The sequence below is a fragment of the Corapipo altera genome, unplaced genomic scaffold (genome assembly GCF_003945725.1).
Source record: "Corapipo altera isolate COAL_440 unplaced genomic scaffold, ASM394572v1 23, whole genome shotgun sequence".
NCBI classification, from domain to species: domain Eukaryota; kingdom Metazoa; phylum Chordata; class Aves; order Passeriformes; family Pipridae; genus Corapipo; species Corapipo altera.
Window position 1 is genome coordinate 18584861 of NW_020884878.1, and position 15534 is coordinate 18600394.

At 45.0% G+C, this 15534-nt stretch overlaps 1 protein-coding gene across 1 annotated transcript in view; it reads right to left on the bottom strand.

Annotated features, from left to right (window-relative positions):
* FLVCR2 (feline leukemia virus subgroup C cellular receptor family member 2) overlaps positions 1 to 14253 on the bottom strand; it is a 29315-nt gene extending 15062 nt beyond the window's left edge. The window contains 3 exon segments of the mRNA XM_027637671.1: positions 315 to 455; positions 1653 to 1794; positions 13678 to 14253. Of these exon segments, the coding sequence (XP_027493472.1) occupies positions 315 to 455; positions 1653 to 1794; positions 13678 to 14193 (799 nt within the window). The 5' untranslated portion in view covers positions 14194 to 14253.
* Positions 14254 to 15534: the final 1281 nt, after the last annotated feature.

A 15534-nucleotide genomic window follows, 5' to 3' on the forward strand; every position in this document is an offset into this window, starting at 1 on the left:
ACAGGATAAGGAAGAAAGAACAGGATAAGGAAGAAAGAACAGGATAAAGAAATCCCCTGAACAAAAAACAGCCAAAGTCTGGGAGAACAGTAGTGGGGGTATATTGTCCTCTGTGAACTTGCCGTGCTTGTATTCTTCCCTAGGCATTTGCTTGTAACTACTGCTAAGAGTACTGGGCTATCAGGATTCCTAGTTTGTGGCAGGACAGTAATCTTCATGCTCCCCTAAAACAACTCTGGCCAGTTACTGATCCAGCAGAGCACAGAGAGGGAGGGAGGAGTGATAATTGCACAAGGAGAAAGGCCAGACCTTACCGTAAGTGACCATAAGGAGCAAAAAGTTGGCATTGCGGAGCAGACGGAGGATTGATTGCACGTAGGAATATTCTGCCGTTGGTCTTGACTGGATCAAGGCCTGAGCTCGGCTTGGAGGGTTCTGGGGCTTCTCCTTGAAGACTGAAATCAGACACAAAGTATACCTGTTTGTAATGGTGTCATCAGGAGCCCTGAGCACACACTGTGGGTAGAGCCATTTCAGGGATGGCAGAGAGACTAGTAAAACCAAGCACACAAAACACACTAGTGTCCTTAAGCTTTGATCTTCATGCATGAACTCATCCAGGAACAGGAGAGAACAGGCTGTCTCCAACACTAACTCCTCCCACTAGGAAAACGCCTTGCATTTCATTCCTTTGTCTTCAGAAGGATGATCAGCCAGCTGCTAAAATATTATGTGGATTTACAAATGCCAAAGCAGATTAGGAAAAGTCAGATAGCAAAGATGGCCTCTGAAGTGTCCAGTGCCTGGTGAGCAATGACCTATGTATGCCAGCTTTTATTTCAGGCCTGGAACTTTTTAGACTGGCCAAGTCATCTGCTGTCCCTTACTAGCATTAGTGTCCAGAATTGCCAGTCACAGGCAATTCTGCTGTGCCAGGTGCTAGACAACCATTCTTGCACCTTGTCTATTCCCTGCCCCAGATTCTTTGAAGTCTACATCTGATTCAACCACCGGTAACATGAACAAACTGGCAAGAGGAGCCTATCCAAAAAATTCCATGGAGTTCAGTAGACAATGTCTGCTCTCCAGTGAGCATGTCAGTCTTTCATGCTAAAGATTTGGCTTCTACTTCATGGATTAAGCATGAAGTAGGAGAATTGCACCTCTGGTCTCCTGCTACTGCCCTCAGTGCTTCCTTCTATCCACTCATAACTAGTTACCTTTTTTCTCTTAGGAACAGCTTGTTCCTAAGAGAACATATAACCTGCCTCTTTCTCTCTACCCTGAGGAGGTCTTCAGGTCCAAGGCACAACCCAAGGCCCAGCACTCTGTTTGCAGGGAAGATGACTATGAAACTTGGAAGACTTCTCTTGGCTTTTAAAGGATTTACTCATGCCAGGGTTTTATTAAGCAGGCAAAGGATTAAATGAACAATTTGGCAGGCTCATTCACAACCTCTTATACTCCCCTTCACATGTGCAGTTCATCAAGGACTTGAAGCAGCAAGATGGGGTATTGCATGACCCTGTCAGCTGCATGCTGCATCACCAGATGACCTTCCCCACCCATTTCCTGGCACACAGCCCCCTCAAACACACAGGCTGATCTTCTCAGTCCCACCTGTTTTCCTGTGCATGCTCCCACCTCCTTACCTAGGATGACCAGGATGAATAGGGCTGATGCCACACCTGCAGTCATGAAGAACATGATGCTGATGTGGTAGGCCAGCTTCTCCACATCCTCCACATTAGGAATCAGAACTGGAGGGACTAGAAAGCCCACAGCGATACCAAGCTGAGCAAGAGAGAGAGGGGATAAACAGAGGCATGACATGAAACCACAACACTGCCACCACCCTATAGCTCAGTAAAGGCTCAACTGCATCTAATCCGATTTCACAACCAAGATGAAAACCTTCCTTACCACCCAAAAATTAAGAGATAAAGCCAGCTACCCTTTGCAATTAGGCCATAAGAGAGGTTCCCCCACTGCACTTACAACTGTCAGGATATTCAAGGCAAAGTTTTACAACAGAATTGAGCAGAATGAATACTTGCCTCCATTGAAATGGAGGTCTTGCTTCCCCTGACCTCCCCCATGCATGTATGTTCCTGTCCACACACACATCCCACTCCTTACCTTGCACCTGCTCTGATGCTGACCACATTACCCGGTAATCCAATTTTGCTCATTAAAAATGGCAGAAAACAAGACCATCAAAACCCACCACAATTTTTACTAGGTTAATGAGTTGAAACAATTTATTTTCCAACCAGACAAGCGCAAGGAGAGAGGGCCAAGAGAGAAACCTGCCCACTCATAATAAGTGAGATATTAATCTGGCTCAGTCACTTTATGACACTATCACAAACGAGCACCCTCCCAAGACAAGACTCACCCTATGACCACCAGGAGAACACAGAAAAACAACAAGGTTGAAATCAAAAGAAGTGCTGACAGCACGTATCCTACACACTGAGGTTGCTTTTGTGATGGGGCTTGGCAACTGACCCTGGTAAAATGCTCTGAAGGGCTACAAAAAGAAACTCCTACAGCTAGAGTCCCTACTGTGCCAAAAGCCCCTCATATGTTCAGCTGAGAAGCTCCTGCAGTGTCAGCATGCAGCCTGGTGAAGACATTAGGCCGCAGCTATTTCTTCAGTTCAGCAACAAAGTGATGCAGCACCACAGGCTTTGCCACACACTTTGCAATGAGAGCGACTGACAGTGGCACAGACCTTCAGTGCCACTCTCAAATGGAAGAGAGAAGAAATCACTGCTTCAGTGTTTAGGAGCACACTCTTCATAAAGTGGGAGCCAAAGTGCACTCAGCATATTCATGAGTACTCTAAACTGCAGAGGAGCCTACAAAAGCCATTTTTTCCCCACTCCTTGAGTTACACTGTTTGTGCCTGTATTTCAATCACCAGTTGGTTTCCAAGGACTGTGTATTTACCTGTTCCCCCAACTCTTCCCAAGCATTTGCAGGCATCTTGGTCATCTGAAAAAGAGGCATGCTAAAACTCAACTCCTGCTTGCTCTCAAGGCTCTGCACACTCACCCATGTTTGGGGAAAAAACATTTTTTTGTTGTTTAGCAACACCCTCACTTAGCAACACAGGCCTGATTTAGGCCTATATTTGCTGTTGTGGACAGTGACCAGGCACACACGAGAGCATTCAATAATTGGAAGGACTGAGAAGGCATCCAAGAGAGATACCAGGTGGCCATGCAGCCATTCATTCTCATTCTTGCTTGAAACAGAGATTTCCAATCTCTTTTGCAGGCTACGCTATTTGCCTGGAGGTAGGAAAGCACTAACAGTAGCAGTATAGTGCTAACTGAACCAAGACTGAATAGCAGCTTAAAAAAACAGTGGTTATTCATGCTACACCAATATAACCTCTATAAAGCCACTGAACTCATGACACTATGAGTAAACGAGGATATAGTCAAAAGTCCACTCCATTTAGTGTTTCCTTATGGGAAATATTAGATTGACAGGAATAAATTAGCACAACCATGACTCATTGTTTCAGAGCAACGGACTGGAGAGGATGCTGTTTATGCCTCACAGCCAACTGAACAGCAACAAGACAGCCCCACTAGCCAACTGCTTCCCTAAAGGATTCTGCAGTGCTCAATGTATTCACAGTCACTGGAAAAGGTCTATGACTCTACAGGTATAGAAAGCAAGGACTAAGAAAGGCGAGTACTATGCTGCCCATAAATCACAACAAAGCACATAAGCTACACAGATCAGATGTCCCAAGAGCCCTGTAACCCAGGCATGAGCTCAGACATGATGCCCAGGTTGCCTTCTAGCAAAACCTACTCATGCTTTCTGTGTGCTTTCTCTGTCATATCTCCATGTTTCTCAAATGCCTCATTTTGGAAGGCCCACTCATTGGCCAGGATAAAAATCTCAGACCAAATACATTTCAGTTGCCATATCTGACAGTTGAGATAAAAATCAGCTTGTGCCATCCAGCCTGAGAAAACTCTCCACAAAATTCCTACTCCTTCATCCAGCTGGTGGATTTTTGAGACAGGAAGAACACTTATGTTTCAAACAGAGATATCTGCTACCCTCAGACACCCTATTTAGCTTACAAAAAAGTAATTTTCAACCATGTCTAGCCAAACTTAGTCTGTATCAAACAGTATGCCCTCCACTGGGACCTGGAATAGCCTGGGTAAGGATCAGCAACAGATACCTGTGCTAAATTCATTCTTGGTGCTGGGACATTGCAGGGAGCCAGGGGGAATAGCCACCAAGAGATTACAGATGTGCCCCATCAGTTCAGGGTACTGCCAGGAAGGAGAACACTTGAGCCTTGTTTACGTGGACTGAAGACAGACGCAAGTTGTGCCATCAAGTCAAGCTTGGATTGAAAGAGCTCAGGAGGAAACTTAAACCATTAGGAAGGATAAACCTTCCTAACACCCACACAGCATAGATAGCCCCTGACACAGGACCAAACTTGCCAAAGCTCAACTTTGTTCAGACATGGTCTATTCTCAGCCTCTCATCGCAGCGAGTCAGGCCAGCTCTCCTCCTCTGCACTGCCCACTATCAGTGAGCACAACTATCAGCTGGCTTAGAGGCTTCAAGCTCTGATCCTCCTCAGATTGCATGCCTCCCCTCCTCTGCACAAGCCTGCAGCTGCACAGAAAGAGTAACTGCATTAAACACAGAAGCTCACAGAGGGCAAAAGCCTGCTTGTCTCTGCAGTGCATTTATTTTGCTCTGCTTGTGGCCAAGTGCAGGCCTATGGCTCTGGTGTGCATGGTCAGCCCAGGACAGAGCCACCCTGGGCTTCACTCCTATCTCTGTAGCATTCCCAAAGGTTCAACCTTAGAGGAAGAGACTGTCAACATAGCTCCTTTCCATTCAAGGGAAGACTCCTATTGCCTCTTACATATCAGGTCTCACATGTTCCCTACACCCTTTAACAAATAAGGTCTATAAACACTTTTCCGGAAATTGATCCTTTGTCTTACCACTGTTTAATTCTTGGAAGAACTAGGCTGGATTCCTGTGCTACATGCTTCTTGGCCTACTTCTCTCTGCAATCACACGCTAACCACATGAGCTGCTGAACAGCAGCTAAACAACAACAGGAGAGGAGGGGAGATCATGCTTTATTCTGACTTTTGACATAAATTTCTCCAGGACCACAGCTGAGATGCAATCTTTTCTGGTCTCCCTCTAGCTGTTCCTTCCCGAAAAAGGATCTATCTGATATACCTAGCAGAGAAAGTATTGAGTGTCTGTTGTGCAAACTGTTCAGAAATCCTTTCCTGGGAGGTCCTACAGTCATAATTTACCCAATGTGACACAGACTTAGCATTTTTGGACACTACTTGTTGCCTTTTCAGAAGACCTGAACAATTTTTCTAACTATAAATGGATGTTTTGTCCTCTCCCTTCTCCTACCAAAAGAAAGGAATCACTTTTATCCATTAAGAGTTCATTATACCTTTGGTAGTAGAATGAACAAAAAAATCACAGCAATAGGAACTACATTTTATATTTCAGAGCAACTGATGCTATTAATTCTGTGACGATGAATCTCTCTGATCTGGCCAAAACTGAAGATTTCCTGAAGGATACTCACAAACCCTGGATTAGTCATACCATTTTTACCAATGAAGACAAGCTCTCAACAACATGAAGAATATTATACTGCACATATTTTACCTTTCACAAGGAGATTTTTAGCCTGGTTCTCAGCAGACCAGTACCCGCATCACCGTCAGCCCACAGACAACACTGTAACCGATTAACCAGAAAATTCAAAAGATAACTCAGAAAGACAAAAATAACTTTTCTCCCTTCTCCACACCTTTCACATGAGGGAAAATAAAGCAATGTAAAACTAAGGTTGGTTCTGCAACAATCTGTTCTACTCTTCTCACAAAGACCATCAGTCATAAGGGATCATAACGCAGTCCCTCTTACCAGCATTTTCAACCTTTATATAGGCAAAAAGGAGTCCAAGACCTATAGAGATAGGCTCTAGTTCCCAAAATTTGGCACATCACTCAACGTCCTCACACTCAAAACCCCCAGGACTGCCCTGATCTCCAAGGATCTCTCTTCAGGAACCAGGCTGCTGGCACTTTATTTTAAAAAGGCTTTGGGGTAACTTTTAAACAGACTACCAGGAAATCAACAATGACAACAGAGTGCATTGTTCAGACGACTTTTTATTTAAAGGCTGGTTAAAGACAGAAGGAATGTATTTCCTACCTGAATTTTGTCAAGGACCAGTCACAACAACATCATATTCGAGATTCAAGTGTATACAAGAATAGGCAACAAAACCAAGAGCAAGTAGCTAAGAAGATGGTACAAATGTACCCAAAGTCTTGAAATGGAAAATGAGATCTCTTAACTTTAGGAGATTGTATACTCAAAGTCTACTGAAGGAAGATAATCAGTGGTATATCAGCATAAAATCTGTAAATGAATGATCGATGGAAGAGTGAAGGGCAGGAGGTGGACCTCCACCTCAAAAAAAACTAAGAATCAGCAAAGGCACTCAAAAGCCCTATAAAATTCCATAAGTACAGATATTGACAGAGGAGACCACCAAACCCAGAAGGTCAATTAAAATGTTAAAAGATAGAAAGAGAGAGATGCTGCAAAAGCAAAAAATATACAACAGTAAGAAATTTCGACAATGCCCTTGCAAGCTAAATAAGTGTCATTACAGGGATGATGCAGAGACTGCAATTTTTAGATTCCATAAATACTCTTTTCTGAGGAGAACTTATAAGAGGCAGCGCAATTTGTGATTTAGACCTAGAGCAGCACAGTGTGACTACAATCAATATCACAGAATGGTTCTGTGCTGCACTCAAATTCAGCTTCCTTGTAGCAGTGACAAAAAAAACCACCCTCCAAAGCACTATGGCAATATATAACTCACAAGAGGAAGCTGCCTAAGAGGAAAGAAGCGTGTTAAAAGGAAATTAAAAAAAAAGCCTAAAAATTAAATGCTTGCAAGTGGCATTTGGACTGTGCAAAGATACTGCATCAGAGGCTCATTGTAAGCCTAAAGCATATTAGCAAAATATTTTAGAACAGAATAAAAGAACTACAGTTAAGTAAAAAACAAAAATTAAAAAAACTAAACCACAAGCAAACCAAAAAAACCAAGAACATAACCTAAATCAAAAACTGAATCTTACTCCTTCAAGCAAAGAAAAATGGCAGCAAGCTGGACTGGTCTGACGTAAAACCATAATTAAACCAAAAAAGCCAGCAGAACAACTTTACAAACCAAGTCGAAACTCTTCAAACACAACAAAATCAGAACACATGACAGGTCTGTAGGGCCAAAAAATGATCACTGGGGAAGAAGAACATTCAAGAAAGAGAAGGTCTTGGGCCAGCATTCATGACATGATATTTACTGGAGGTTTCCACATCAACAGAACCTCTTCACATAGCAAAAGTCAGAAGCATTACGAGTGGAAGATATTAAACAATTTATTTCAACTAATTTCTTCTACGAAACATCAGGACTACCTGGTATTCATCCAGGAGTTCAAAAGAACAAGTCAATAGAAAATCCACACCACTCACACACAAACACACCAAACTACTCTGTTACCAGATATTCGAATCAGGAACAGAGGAAGGGAAAGTGATGTGAATTTTTAAGAGGCCTAGCACAGGCAGGAGTCACAGGAAAGCCCAAGGCCAGCAGCCTGCTGGTCTGGCCAACTGGGTAGAAACTGTAGCAATCAAAAGATCTTAAGATTATGCACTGATAAACACCAATCCAACAGGCTTTTCAGACACCATGATTTCAGCACAGTCTTACCAAGTTTCCAAGACAAGACTTTGGAGAGTTAGGAGGATACACTCCACATCACACTTAGATCACCCCTGGATTCACCCAGGGAGGCCATTTGAGGAGAAGCCTATTCTAGAGCTCCAGAGCCTATTCCACAGACTCTTCCTCTACTCTTGTCTGTGTATCAAAGCTCTGCCTTATGGTGCTCCCTCCTCTTCTAACTACGGGTGCCTCCTAGGCTGTAACTATGACATTTCACAGGAAGAGCTAAACTTTCGGACCCTACAACTCATGTATCGCAACGCGCAGAGAGCAGCCAGCCACCCGCTTCTCACAGCCCATGATTCCAATTGCACATCGACTTCCCGATACTTTGCTAAGAGCACAAGTCTCAGCTGCCTTTCTATACAAAAGGCTGCAGTAGAACTGAAAACACACAACTGAGGAGCTATTTAAAGCAGGAGATGCCAGTTCCTACCAGTATACTTTTGTATGGATTGCTGCCCAGAATATGCTTCTTCCATACCACTGAGAGCAAAATTAAAAGAGACTGTTGAAATCTAGATAGTCAGGAAGTCAATGTACATATTTGCACAGCTTGTATTTGCACAGTTTAGACAAATTTCTTGAAGTGTTTTAAGAAACAGAAAGGACCCAAGTTGTGAAAGGAAAAATTGTAATCTAGCCTTGTGATAAGATAAGATAGGTCTTAGGCTCTTTTTACTCTCCCATTGATGTGGAAGACAATTTTTTTCAAACTTGTCTGAAGTTTGCACAACCAAAGCTCCTCTGTAAGCAAAGCAAACTCCCTTCCTCATCACACTTCTGCTTCTGTGGCATCATCTCATAATGCTTAATATGATGCAATACTGCACAGTGACCTATGCAAGTCATTCAGGGCCTGTCAGCCTTGAATGCACTTTCCCCCACTTTGCAGGGAAATAAACAAAACGCAGGAAAAAAAGCAGCAGTAGACAAGAGAGAGAACAAAGTAGAGACAGGTTTCAGCTCTGACAACTACCTCAGCTGCTGCTGGAACCCTCAGCGAGAATATAATACTTTGGTCAAGGACCTACTACAGTCACGGAATACAGCCAATCCCAAGGATCCCTCAGGGCAGGTGCTGAGGGTGCCATAGGGCAGGCCCTCCCAGCAGAAACACTGCAGGCATTCATTTAAACTCGCATGCAGAACTTCTCCCAAAACCCAACGCTTTGATGAGGGAGAAGTGGGAGCTGCCTTTGGTGTATGGCTGGGAAGAGAGCACCAGATTAAATGGGTAGAAAAAAGTTCATTTCAGGCTCCCATGTCCATTTATAGAAAGCCACATTGCTATTTGGTCAGCACACCCTCCCACAATGAGCCACATCCAGGACCTTGGAGAGTTGGCCACGTTGCACTCCTTGTGATCCAAGTGTTCTGATCCACCGCACCCTTCTTTACAGAGGGAGAAAGGAGACAGGGCTGGAGAATGTCAACCATTAACTACTGCCACTACAAGCTCCTCTCTGTTCCTTGCTAAAATCTTCTCTATTCTAATAGTTAAAACTCTGGGAGATACAGGGCCAAGCTATGGAGGACAGTGAGGCAGATCACCACCTGCCTGTATTTCTAACAAGGATCAAATCTCATCTGTAGGGATGGGGAGCCTTCAGCAGATACAGAACAGCCAAAGAATCTAGAAGTCAACTCGAGACTGGAAGACAGGAATTCCATAGGACATGCTCCATTTCCACAATGCTTTTTCGACTTTCGGATACTGCCTTCCCTGAAGGACAAAAGGTACAGAACAGAGTTATCAGGGAGGCATCAAACAAGCACATACTCAGCAAAAACAGCACTGCAGGCTCACCAGCACAAAAGCAATGGCCATTCACATGTTGCAGACCAATTACACAGGAAAACCCACCCTACCCTTTACCCCAGGCAGATTCTTTCCCCTAATTCAGAATAAAAGGAAAGGACTCATCAGAAGTAAAAGAGAGAGCATCTCCCTGAATTTCATTCACAGCTTATCATCCAGTTTGTCCACTTCAAAAGCCACCACCTAATCACTGCTAGACTGGCATTCCCAGCAGGCTGCAGATATCACCTAGAAGCTCTGTCTCAGGTCGTTTCTGTTATGGAAGCCCTAAACCTCTGAACTCACATAGTAGCTGCATCAGAATAGGGACAGACCTAAAGATCAATAAGGTGCTACATCATTTTTCTCCAGACGCGGAGCTTAATATGAGGCTGAAGTTTTCTTTCCTCGAAAACCACATCACCACCTTTTATCACCCTGCTAAAAAAAAAAAAAAAAAAAAGGCAAAATCACTGCAAAAAAATCATTTAACACCCCCACATCTTTACTCCCACCAGCTACTTATTTCTTTCTGTCAAAACAGCAAGAACCAGGAACAAGGTCTCCCTCAACAGAAAAAAACCCCAACACTGGTGGCAAAGCAATATAAAGTCAAACCCACAAATGTTCTTTCTTTGTCCATGGGCAGCACAGTTATACACTTCTCTGCATGGTGCCCACGTCCCTTGCCCATCAAGTGACAACATGGAGATGAACTAGAAAGAGACAGATACGCCTAAAACAGTAGGCACAGCAGTCCAGCACGCACTATGGCAGCTGAAGAAGAGAGCTGGTACCCAGCCATCAGACTCCAGCTTATAAATTTCAAAAAGCCATGAGAATTTAACTTGTTATTTAAACATCCCCACCACTGTGTTAGTTCTGTCATGCCACAGCACCACGTGCATCCTCATCGCCAAAAGACAGAAGAGCAAGTGTGCCAAAGGAAGGAGCAAGATCTGCTGTTCCAACAAGCACATACAACCAAATGCTATTACCTCAGGAAAGCATTTCTTCCCACTGCGGTCATGTCACCAGAGAAAATGAGAGGACAATCTCTCTCCAGTGTAGATGTTAGAAGTCTGTTCAGACCTCTCAGGCTGGTCTGAACCAGGAACTGGAACCAGCTGATGAATCAATACACCCAAATGGAAGCATGGCCTTAGGCAAACAGCTCTCCCCTACCTGCCTCTTGTGTGTGGGGCTTCATGCAGACATCCAGCACCGAGCTCTTCCACAAGTAACACTGCTGACATAGCAGGCACACTGCTACTGACGGCTGTATTTCAGAAGCATGTCAGACAAATTCCTCCCAATATTCAAACAAATCTGAAGGACATTAATGAACTTTCTGTAACACTTCTGCTTATTTACCCCAGAACTTAAGCCTGAGCATGACTCCCCATATAGATTTTTCCTAGTCTTTCAAGCACTGAGAAGTGAGTAATATTTTAATAACACTACTATAATAATGCCAAAGCATACAACATGTAAACTCTATTCTATACTTACCCTTACATGAACTTGAAGGAGAAAGGAAAAAGGAAGAGAAAAACACCTGTGTATCTTCTTATTAGATCGCAAAAAAGTAAAATGCCAAGAAAATCAGCAGTGGGTAAACAAGTCAATGTGATCACCTCCTCCACAGATGTTCTAGAAGCTCTCCAGCATGTATTCAAGTGTGCTCAATCTAACCTTTCTTTGCACTTCAGATATCACAGCCAACACATGGCCAGAAACAAGTGAGGTGATTCTAATACCGTATTAGGGACTGTTTGTTTTTTTAAAGGAGTTTTAACACCTGGTCTGATTGATTCAATGATTTACTATTCAGGGCTAACTTTGAACCTAAAGACTACCATCACTCAGCAAACAACATCCTGAGGAGACTTGGCCTCGGCAGACCCAGATGAGCCAGCAGGTAGGGCTGCACCGCTGAAGTACAGCCTAAGGCCAAGAGGGTAGAAGCAGAAAGAGGGCAGGTATAGCAAATAAAGAAGCAGTGACTCTGTCCCACTTCTTCATGTAGTCACTTGCAGTTCTTGATGGAGAGAGACAACAGTGCTTGGTATTCAATAATAATAATAATAATTAAACTAAGCAACATGGCAAGGAAAGGAAAACCATACAGTTGTAGAGGACTGAGCATACTTGCCATACCAACATACTGCAATTACAAAACCACTCTATTATACTCTTTGCCAACACTCCCTAACACGCACTCTTTAACTGCAGTCAGGAAAACTGGATGCCTCTATTTCTTCCCACTGCCCAACATCATCAGTAAACAAAATAGCTACTTTTCACTCGTTGTGATTCTGCATCTCAGGACCCTTGACTATGGGAATTAATAGGTCTTTCCTATGGAGTATGCTCCACAAGAGGAAAGTCTGAGCTTACAAAGAAAAGACTATGTACTGAACTGAAGTCTCACTGTCACGTCAGTTCAACTGGCAGAGCAGTGTGGGACACCAAAAGTGTAGCCAAAGTTTGCTTTTCACAACCGTTATGCTAAGCTGCTTCTTTTAGGATGATGAGGATTCCACAGAGGCATATAGTACAGGCTGACAGCTTCACTGTTTAGATTTCTTATGCACACTGTTGAGTAATTCCACTTGAATAATTTTTAAAAAGTCTGACAGCAAAACTCTGAGTTACTTATTTGCTAATGCCAAGTTAGATGCCTTCCACTCTAAAGATTCATTTAAAAACACATAAAACCCAGCCCGCTAGAATGGGTGATAAGAGCAAAAAGGAAAGCTTAGATGCACTCAGAGAAAGATAAATATGTTTTCTCTTTTCAAAATGTAAAGCAGTCTCCTTAATTCCCTAGTGGTGTTCTGCAACCTTCAGTCCTTCAAATACCATCTCCAAGCATTCACCTCTTTTTCCCTCAGCAGTATTTAAATAAATACAGAAACACAGGAAGAAGAAGCCTGCTTTAGAAGCTACCAGAACTGCAAACCACTCAAATCTGAATGGCAGCCACTCACAGGCTGAATGGTCCAGGGTGATGCAGAGAGTCATGTGTAGGGGAGTACCTAGGTATCAAAGCAAGGGGAACAGGTCCAGTGTATCAGCTAATACCAGGTTCTGCTTCCCTCTTCTTCATGTCAGGGCTGCGGAGCCACATTCATTCTACTTATGCCCCATTGCATCAGTACTGGCCTATCTGCTTCGTTCAACTGGTATGATCGCGTTTCAGTGCAAGGGTCAAGAAGCTATTTTCCTGATCCTTTCAAAGCTGTGTAAAAATGTATCTCCTCTGAGCTCTAGCTGGCTACAAGAAAAGACAGTCACAGCTTGAGCAAGTGTGGGTCACGGGCCTCCCTGACCCATGCTGATGCAAGAGTGCTTGGGGAACTGACCTCACACTAGCCTGATGGAACTTTTCTTTTTTTCAAAGCAACTGCTTTGAAAAAGCAGTGGAACTGTATCTACTTCTAAGAGGTATGAAAGTGCTAAAGTCCTTTTCCTCCAGGGCTCAGTGACAAATACTGTTTTCAGCAGACAGATAATCTCCTTTGCCCCATCCAGCTGTCAGCAGGAAGAGGATATTGCAGTGTCAAGTCCAAAGGCAACTGCAGTTCGAGGTTTGAAGGACACTGCCTAAAGTATGTTTCTCAGCACTGTACATTTCCCTCCAGCCCATCCATGGTTTTACTAAATCACAACCCTGGACTGGAAATTCACAAACATTGGAAGAGGAGAGCACTGGAGAAGACTCTGAGTCAAACATCTCTCAAACCCAGAATAATATCCAACCCCCATCCTGCCCCAAACTTTGTAGACTTAGGTCCCACTTGCCTCTGTCGTCAGCATCAGCCCACAGCGGTGTCCTTCCAGGTACCAGCTTCATTTCCCAGCGGGAATTTCCAGTAAGTGCCTCTTATCACTGCTGCTGCCCTCCTGGCCCTGTGCATCTCTTCCCCCTCCCTGGTTCTCCCCCTTAGCACTCCCAGTCTCCCAACAGGTGGGTGACAGCCCCGCATGCCTGGCCAGCCGAGGAGCAGATGCCCATTACCTGGTTCCCAAAGACCGCGATGGAGCACGCGGTGGAGACTTCGTGGGAGCCAAACCAGACAGAGGCGATGCGCGAGGGCATGCCCAGGATGAAGACCTGGGCCAGGGCACAGATGACCTGTCCCAGGACGGTGACGGGGAAGAGATGCGGCTTCATGCTGCCCAGCTTCACCCAGGCGCCCACAGCATTCAGGGCCGAGCCAGCCAGGGCGACGAGGCGCAGCCCCCTCTTGTCCAGCAGCCAAGCGACAGGGAAGAGCAGGGGGATGTAGACGAGCATGTAGCTCATGGAGAGCCAGTCGATGGCGAAGGCGCTCACGTCGTAGAAGCGCACGAAGACGTTGTTGATGCTGCCGTACTGGATCCACTGGAAGGCGTTGCACAGGGAGTAGCTGCTGAAGAGCAGCAGCACGGCCCAGCGACGCCGGGACAGCTGCACCTCGGCGGGGGCAGCAGCAGCAGCCCCTCCCCCCGCAGCCGACTGACTCCGTGCCCCGGCGGGCTCCTGCAGCACCATGCCGGCACTGCAGGCCGCCCTCGGCTCGGCTCGGCTCGGCTCAGGTCCCCGCCGGTACCACCTGACCCGGCCGCCCCCGCCGGGCTCACTGGCTGCCGCCGCACTGGGAGGCGCCGGCGCCCCCGCCCAGCCCGGCCCGGCCCGGCCCTCCCCGCCCACCGCCCCGCCCTGCCGCGGGGACGGGAAGGGCCCGGGCCGCCCGGGAGGGCACGGACAGAGCGCCCGTCACTGCCCAGCCCCGCCGAGCGGCCGCCCCGGCGTTCCAAGGACCCGGGGCACGAGAGGCTGCAGCCGGCAGTGATGAACGGGCTGACCAGAACTGTGTCCTGGGGGAGGCTGTGAGTGGGCTGTGCCCGACCCTGCCAGAGATGCCAGGGTGGAGTCCTGGAGGAGGAACCGGTTTGGGTTTCGTTTGGGTTGGCCTCTGGTTGTTTTTTTCGTGACATGGCACACTAGAGAGTGAAAACATCCAGTGAAGTGAAAATTAAAACATCCCAACCCAACTGAAGCAAAAGAGCCAAAAGTGATGTTTGTTTCCATCCTCACAGGGAACTCGCAGTTAATGAGTCAGCCCTTGTTTTCCCATTACTTTAGCAACACGCCACTGGCAGATGCCTGCCTGGAGATCATTTATGATCTACAGTTCATTTAATTAACATCATGTTACCTGAATTGCACAAACATTCCTCAGTGCAAGGACACAAGATTACTAGTGTTGTTCAGCTCTCTTACAGCATTTAACACAGAGATCAAAACTAATTTGGAAAAATGGCAGCAGTGTCTTTAGAGTGTTGTATTCCTGAAAGAAAGACTTGGGTCAGAGAATGAAAAAGTGAAGTTTCTCTGGCTTGTATTTACTTGGTAGCTACATTATAATGTCGTCCTTTTACATACTTGGTGGAACTTGTGGGATGCTTTTCACAATGGTACAACATAGTCATAATGTAGCCCTTTTACTTAATAAATAAGAAAGACACATTCAGAAGCCAAAGTCAGAAAAGAGGGTTTCAGTCCAATTTATTAAGTTAGGCAACCAAAGTTACTCTAAGCTCTCCACAGAGACAACAGAAAGAACAGAGTAATTTGTTCTAATAAATTTGTAATTTTATGTTATCAGGAATGCAATGAGTGATAGTGGTGCAGAGAGGGCAGAAGTGAAAAAAGAGCTGGAAAAAGACTATCATAGTCCAACAGCTGCTTAGTCTGAGAACTGTGAGGTTATAACAGTAAAACAATACATAAAATAAACTTTTAGGTTCATCAGAAATTTTCAAAAATATTATACAGAAATCGAAGAGATAATCACTATCATTGATTAAAGAGCAGTTGAAAAGCAGAGAT